The sequence below is a fragment of the Fukomys damarensis genome, unplaced genomic scaffold, assembly GCF_012274545.1.
Source record: "Fukomys damarensis isolate Sample0158 unplaced genomic scaffold, DMR_v1.0_HiC HiC_scaffold_2, whole genome shotgun sequence".
Classification (NCBI taxonomy): Eukaryota; Metazoa; Chordata; class Mammalia; order Rodentia; family Bathyergidae; genus Fukomys; species Fukomys damarensis.
Genome location: NW_022900914.1, coordinates 32,516,406 through 32,523,837, shown reverse-complemented (window position 1 = coordinate 32,523,837; position 7,432 = coordinate 32,516,406). Strand labels below are relative to the sequence as shown.

Here is a 7,432-nt window from a genome sequence, read left to right as displayed (position 1 = left end):
AATATATAATATATAATATATAATATGTAATATATAATATGTAATATATAATATATATTGTCCCTGGGCAGGCCTAACTGCTGCTAGAGATCAGCCAAGGAGTGAGCAGAGTGAACTTGTAACCAAGGATGCTAATATACAGAAAGTGTAAACAAAGATCAAAAGACCTATTAAGATCGACCATTTCTTGTGATCCCATGGGAAAGGACAGTTACTTCATCCACTAACTTTTCCTGCATGATTCTATTTATAAATCTGTAGTCTGAGAGTGGAAAACAGAGGACTGGAAATTTTAAATATAAGCAGATTTCTCTCAAGGTTTTCCCTTGATCATTCACCTACCCATTCCTTGACATTCTTTTTTCAAATTTAGCTCAGGTTTTACTATGAAAATGTTTCACTTTACTTACTTGCTCTTTAAAATCAGGAACACAAGATTCCATCTATACCCTGTCCAAAGGATCAGGGCCTGGTATTAAAATGCACCTGCCTAGCCTGCAAACACCTAATCCCTTTAATTCTCATCAGCACGAAGAGGCAACTGGCATCTAATGCAGCATAACATGCACACATATCCCACTCTCTTCCTATAGCTCCCGTCTTGGGTCATGGGTGCTTCTCTGAGTGAGCATACTGTTTAATATGTTATTCATGTTCACAAGGCACGCAGGAGAGGCACTCGTGTCAAGCCTGTTTTCCTGGTGCCAGGCAAATTCCCCAGAGACCTAGATTTGTCACGGTGTAAAGCTGACCGACCCTAAGCTACACAGTTTAGGGATTTTCCTTTTTAACCTTTAGCTGTTAAGAGCATACTGCAAGATTTAGTTAATTATGGTCATGAAGGATGGCTTCTGCCACAGAAAATCTAGCAGCTGTCACTACAGCCACACATTTGCATGGAAGGTATAATGATGTGATTGTATTCTTAGCACAAGACCTGATCCTGCCCCTATGCCCTCACTCTCAAGGGCCCTAAACTTCTCATGGATGTTCTTCACCCCATTTTTGCTGCCAAGGGTATTTAAGCTAATAAACCAGAGAAGACTGAGTGTTATCATTATGCTTTGGCAGATAGAGAAATATGATGTGCTCATGAACTCACATAGATGGAGTCAGCTAGATTCTTTTCTCCAACTAGCTATAGAGACACTACAATTTTCTGGCCAACTTTAGTTTTCAATGTTTGTTTATGTATGTTTCAGGGAGGACGAAGTAGTATGAGAATCATCAGATTAATACCATATGTTAAAACTAGTGTTTGAAATCAGAATTACTGTTCTTGGCATATTAGACGTATATTTAGGGAGTCTGAAAAGCAGATACTTTAAGGTCATAAATGAGTGAAATCTAGCTTGTAGCTTATGGTTTTAAAATATCTGCTTCTCACTTGGCAGCCAGTTTAGCTTTCTTCCTTCCAAACTGTATCATTTATATCAAACTCACTTTAAAGAGTTAAAACAGCACTAAATGCTTTTTTTCTCTTGGTACCAGGGATTGAACCTGGGTCCTTGCACTTGTGAGGCAGGTGGCAACACCAAGAACTAAATGCTTTTTAAGGTGCAGACTATTTTTGAACAGCACTGCCCAACACATCTATCTCCATCGAGGTTCCATGTCTGTGTTGTCCAATATCATAGTCATTAGTTATATTTGGCAACTGACCACTTAAAATACAGCTAATGTGATGGAGGAACTATGTTCTTAATTTAATTAATTTGAAATGAAATAGCTACCTGTGGCTAATGGCTACTGTGGCTAATGGTTACTATAATGGACTGCTCAGTCCTACACCATAATATTCTAGATTACCATAATCTAGATTCTTCTAAGTGGCAGTTTATAGGCTGGAGAAATGACAAAGTGCCTTATCTTGCCTTTTGCAAGCCAAAGAGTGACATAAATTTCTCACCTCACTAATCTTATAATTCAAAGGGCTTCTGCAGCCAAACATTGGCTGGCTAGCATTGAAAACCAAGAAGGGAAAGTCTGAAGTACAACATACCTCTTGACAATCTTGCAGGAATTTCTGAAGATCTCTGTTATCCTTCAATCTCATTAGAAGTTCGCTGGCTGCTTCACGATTCTTCCTATGTCTGTTGAAATAATAAGAAAAATAATTTTTAAAGAAGAAATATAGAATTTACAAGTCAATTTCTTCCCTAGGTTCCCTTTTATATATGCCAAAAAGAGTATGCTTACCATTCCTAATTATGTGAAGGAAGCAAGATGAACAAGAGGTTTTTACTATCCATAAAATGAATAAACCATGGTACAAGATAGAGCCAAACACCCACCTAAGCTTCACAACAGGGTAATGACAAAGGAAAATGACCTGCATTTTCTAGTCAAGTAGGAGGGGGGAAAGAAACTAAGCATGTGCTCTATACAAAGCCCCATTTTGAGCACTGTGGAAAAATCTAAAATCTATCTTTAAGAAACTCATAATTGGTTGATATGCACAAGGCTAAAAAATATATATATAATCACATAATTCACTTCAAATAAATGTTTCCCGATTCCCATTTCTCTAAAACTCACCAAAATAATGTAGGAATGAAAATTTTAGACCCGTGAAATTATATAATTCTCTATCCCACTCTTAACTAATAGGAAAGTGTAACTAGGTTTATGAGCCATAGATCCTTAGACAAAAAACCTGCAAGGCCTGAAGTTTCTTAACTTGGTTAATAATAAAGGAAATGGTATGCTTAATACCCAGCTTGAACACTGGACTTGTTGACAAATTTTTTCATGTACCAGCGATGCAGGTCTGTACAAACAAACCATTGTAAATGCCAGGAAAATGACTGGAACTGCAAGGGGGAGAGCTTCTCTACTCTTAAGACCAAGAAGCACTGACATTCCTATGTAACCTATGCAAGAAAGACAGCCTCAACCATGGTATTAAGAGGAGGCCAAGAACAGCATGCAAACAGGGAGAGCTGGGTTTTCATTCATACTCTCAAAGCAACTCATTACCACATGGGGCTGTGGGGGAGGATCATCCTCCATCTCTGCCAGCCCCTAAGCTAGGGGCGAGCAAGAGTATAGTCTCAGATGCTCCACAAAGCTGAGGGAGGAACAGGGAACATGTGATGTGAAGAATCCTTCCATGGAGAAAGAAAGATCTTACAGTGACACCCTGTGTTGCACAGACCCTCAGCAAAACCTATTGAGACATCCAGAAACAGCACGGTAGCCCACTGTCTGACTGGGGAACTGACCTAAAAAGCCCCCAGTTTTCTGGATACTGTAGGTGCCTGGGCTATAGAACTATAGGAATGCTGTAAGTGGAGATAATATGGTCATATGTGTTGGGTGTATAACATCCCCTTTTTTGTTTTAAGTGATATATACATATACATATACATATATATATATATATATCTATTTAACTATATATATTTAATCATATAGATATGCTATATGCCCACTGTCTGACTGGGGAACTGACCTAAAAAGCCCCCAGTTTTCTGGATACTGTAGGTGCCTGGGCTATAGAACTATAGGAATGCTGTAAGTGGAGATAATATGGTCATATGTGTTGGGTGTATAACATCCCCTTTTTTGTTTTAAGTGATATATACATATACATATACATATATATATATATATATCTATTTAACTATATATATTTAATCATATAGTTATATGCTATAGCTTCATAAAAAGGTATCTTAACATGCTTTGCTACCGACACAAAATTCACAGAGTAATACTATTTAATGCTAAATGAAGAGTTTATATATATTTATCCTATAAAACTTCAAGGTTCAAATTAGAAGGAAAATTCTAAAAAAGCATGTCCTAGAAAAAGAATAAAGGGTAGCAGTTCTCTCACAATTTTAAACATTTATTACCTTTATTACAATAAAAATTTATAAAGGCTAAAGCCACTTTCTTATTGCCATCTTTCATCAGAAACTAAAAAATAAAGTAAGATTTTAATAATTTGGGCTAAAAGGAATTAATCTTCTAAAAAATGTGGGGGTGGGGTGCCAAGAAAAGTTCTTGAAGTCCTGCACTCTCAAATTCCAGTTCTACTTCTAGGTAGGCTTAAGAAAATGAGGCACATCTTCAGGAGGAAGGTTAACTGAGGCGGAGTTAGTCACAAAAGGTAGGAGCCCTGCTTTTAGGCAAACACCTGAATGAAATTCAATTTCCTTCAGCATACCACCTTGTAGAAGAGCTGCAGTGGCAAGAATCACAGACACTAGCAGTTAAACAGTACTTTTAATGCTTATAAAAATAAAACACTATCTAAAAAATTTCTTCAGAGAGAAACAACCAGACAGAATCCAGATATGTTTCTTACAAAATCAGATCTCATGCATGCCCAGAACTCCCTGTCCAGGTGATCTTTCTCTTGTAGTGGGACAAAGAAGAAGGGAAAGAGGAGGCTGGGGATTAAAAAGTAAAAATGCTACTGCTCCAGGGCTGGCAAAAGGATGGCTTTTGAAACCAGAATCGAAAAGCTCTGTAGGTAGAGGTGTAACAGTTTACCACTGACAACTGACAGGGAGTTTTCTCACAGTGGGGGTCACAAACTCAATTATAGGGCAGAACCTTCTAAAAATGTAGCTGTACTTTCCAGTCCCGACAGTGCTTGCTGGGGCGAGGTTCTCTTGATTTATTTCCATCTCTCATCTCCTGTCCCTGTAACAAGACTCAAAAGCTCTATCACATGAAGCAGATGCCAAGCATAACTCAGTCTCTTCTGAAGAATAAAAAACTTGGGTGAAGTCAAACGGTTTGGAAATCATGGTGGTTTTTTTCCCTTTCCCTGTGAGACAGGGCTTTACTGTGCAAAGCTGGATATTTTTCTGTTGCTTTGTGAAGGCTGTACTGTGGCTGGAATTTTCCTTTTAGCCAGGAGGTTCCCTCCAGCAGCCCCTCATCCCCACCCTGACAGTTAACTGGGCAGCAGGCTGGTTTCTACCTTGTCACAGGCACTTTTGAAGGCCACCCATGCCCAGCCACATCTGTAAGAGTCAATGTCTTTGTTTTGGTATTTTTTCTTCAACAAACTCAGTAGTAACCACAGATCACCTTAAAGTGAGCATGTTACAAAAAAAATAATTCGTTGCAGCATCAGAATGTTTCTGCACAAGACAATTAGATCTGAAGGTGTGGATATTTAACTAGCTTATGCCTCTACAACACCTGGAACATTTTTATTAAAAAGATTATATTTGTACACTTTTATACAGATAAAATACATAAAGATTATATTTCTACATTTTTATATAGAAAATAAAAATCTTCTAGTTATTTTCAAATCTTGAGGCCTCTGGGGATATTACGTTGAAACCAGAATTCAGTTAACATTAGCTAAGATAGAAAAATGTAACATGTAAGATAAGATGGCGAATCAACAGAGCCCTTTCTCCTTTCATCTTTTTTGTGCTTATTGATAGTACAGTATTCTCTTTCCATTTCTTTTTTTAAAAATTAAAATCCTAAGGAAGCCCTGTAACTTCAAAAGTCCAGGTCTGTCAAGGGCAAAGAAAAGGTTAAGTCACTGCGAAAATGCTCTCATACCAAGCAGTTACCAGTATCATCTGCTTTCAAAAACCCTGCACATCTGCAGTATTGGGGCACACACAAACAAACCAAAGGCAGCTGCACATCTGCCTGAATGCAAGTGCGTGGGGGGCCAAGCCTGCCTGGAGGAAACCAGTTGTGTGCATCAAACACGGAGGAACATGAAATAACACATTTATAAAAACAAGAGACTTAACCTTAGGAAAGAAGGAAATAAAAACTTTTTCTCTAGGTTAAGAATGGCTCGAGCCAGGCGTGGTGGCACATGCCTGTGATCCCAGCCCTGGGGAGGTTGAGACAGGAGGATCACTGTGAGTTTAAGACAAGCCTCAGCTACATAGTGAGTTCCAGGTCAGTCTCAACTACATAGTGAGACCCCCCTTTTTTTTTTTAAAAAAAAAGAACGGCTCAATCCTTGTTTCTCACACTAATTTAAGGTTCTGGGGTGCGGGGAGAATGTGTGTGTGTGTGTGTGTCTGTGTGTGTCTGTGTGTCTGTGTAGCTGTTTTAAAAGAAACAGACACAAAATTGTAATTACTACAAGTTGTATCCTATTCTATAGTACTACCCTTAGAATACATGGTTTAGGCTGAATTGTTGCAAAGAGACAGACTGACAGTACTAAAGCCAGGAGCTAAATCTTTGTGGGAACAAGAGTAACTCTCCTCCCTAGCTCACGTATTATTTTAAGTTGACTGGGCCAGTGTCCCAGGTGACTGTTTCAGATGTTGTAGGCAAGGGAATGCTTTCAGCAGGCAATCCTCCTTCTCAACTGCTCGTGAAACCAGAGCAGCCTTGACATCAGTCTCAAAATGTGCCCTTGAATCCAGCCTTAACTGGGACCAGAGATGATAAGCGAGAAGACATGAGTGACCGATCCAAACTGGCCAGCCAGAACGGGCTCATGCCGGTGCCTCTAAAGTATGACCTGCCCCATCCTCCCACTTTAGTACTCAGGGCAGGGTAAGAGTTAGGATGAGTCAAAGAGTATGCAGATCGGCCTTCAAACGAGGGAGAAAAATCTTTCAGAAAAAAGAAAAAAAAAAAAAAGAGTATCTAAATCCTGGAGATGCCCTGGCAGAGGAGGAAAATGGTCTTTTCTCTTATTATGAAAAAGATCCTACTATAGTATTATCCAAGGCAATTTTTAAACAAAAGCAAGATAATGTTTATGGTTCTCCCAGGCACTCAGGACATGCAAACCTCACCCTCCCTTCCTCTCCTCTGACAGGCTTCAGCTAAGCCTCAGAGATGAAGGTGAATGTGGTCTGGGCTGAGAAATGTCTAGCTCATGAGGAAGACACATTGCATGTCAAAGTAACAGCGTGGCTTATACCAGATTGCTCTTCAGCATTCCAGTTCTTACAGGACTTACGTTAAGGATTAGCTGGGCTTCTTAGTTTCTTTTCTTTTGTGGATACCTGCACATTCTCAGATAGCCATGCACTAGTCACTAATTCTCTATGTGGGTAAATAAATTGTGCCAGGTGCCCACTGGGAAATTTACACTCACAATCCCTAGGACTTCTGGCCAATCAAGAGCCAGAGTCTCAGGAAACAAAACTCCCTTCAGAATCTCAGAAAACTGTACCTGTTGTCAATAGAGTCCACCTTCTCCTGGATGCGATCTGAGTTGATGTTCCCATCGCTCACCAGCCTCCGGCCTGTATCCACAACAGCATTGATCTTTTCCTCATTGGCGTCCATGGTGGTCATGAAGTCCTCCTGTTTTTTAATAGCTGCTTCTGCTCCCTCCAGGGTGGTGGGCATTTCAGTATGAGCCAAAACATACTCCTTATTTTATAAGAGGAAGTAAAACCACAGCAGGATGATATATTAATGACAGAACTTTTTCCTTTTTTTTTTAGACTTTTTTTTTTTTTTTTTT

The 7,432-nt window shown here is 39.2% G+C and overlaps 1 protein-coding gene across 5 annotated transcripts in view; it reads right to left on the bottom strand.

Moving 5' to 3' along the window:
• The window catches only part of Sptbn1 (spectrin beta, non-erythrocytic 1), a 135,434-nt gene that overhangs the window by 29,932 nt on the left and 98,070 nt on the right, over positions 1 to 7,432 (bottom strand). For all 5 annotated transcript variants that reach the window (XM_033764006.1, XM_033764011.1, XM_010615838.1 and 2 more), the window contains 2 exons: positions 7,136 to 7,338; positions 2,003 to 2,093 (listed from right to left, as the gene is read on the bottom strand). In XM_033764006.1, coding sequence (XP_033619897.1) covers positions 2,003 to 2,093; positions 7,136 to 7,338 — 294 coding nt within the window. The remainder of the gene's footprint in view (positions 1 to 2,002; positions 2,094 to 7,135; positions 7,339 to 7,432) is intronic.